Source organism: Pteropus alecto, unplaced genomic scaffold (genome assembly GCF_000325575.1).
Source record: "Pteropus alecto unplaced genomic scaffold, ASM32557v1 scaffold40, whole genome shotgun sequence".
Classification (NCBI taxonomy): Eukaryota; Metazoa; Chordata; class Mammalia; order Chiroptera; family Pteropodidae; genus Pteropus; species Pteropus alecto.
Window position 1 is genome coordinate 20,333,721 of NW_006431919.1, and position 219 is coordinate 20,333,939.

The following is a 219-nucleotide window of genomic DNA, read 5'->3' on the forward strand; positions in this document are numbered from 1 at the left end:
AGGTTGCGGCGGCAGCGGAGGCGCCCGCTCCCCGGAGCAAGGGGGACTCTGAGCCGGACAGGCGGTTCCTGGAGCTGGGCAACGGCCTGGGAGACGGCGAAGGCCCTTCCTCGCACCCGCTCGGCTTCCACTTTCCCGTGCACCCCAAGTCTTGGCTCCACCCAGACGGCTTTCCGATCCTGGGCCTCGCGGACTTCGGGGAGCGGCTGCCACCGGACA

At 70.8% G+C, this 219-nt stretch overlaps 1 protein-coding gene across 1 annotated transcript in view; it reads left to right on the forward strand.

Moving 5' to 3' along the window:
* Positions 1-219, forward strand: part of ZNF316 (zinc finger protein 316) — a 33,670-nt gene that overhangs the window by 11,168 nt on the left and 22,283 nt on the right. The window contains exon 7 of the mRNA XM_015585175.2: positions 3-212. Within this exon, the coding sequence (XP_015440661.1) occupies positions 3-212 (210 nt within the window). The remainder of the gene's footprint in view (positions 1-2; positions 213-219) is intronic.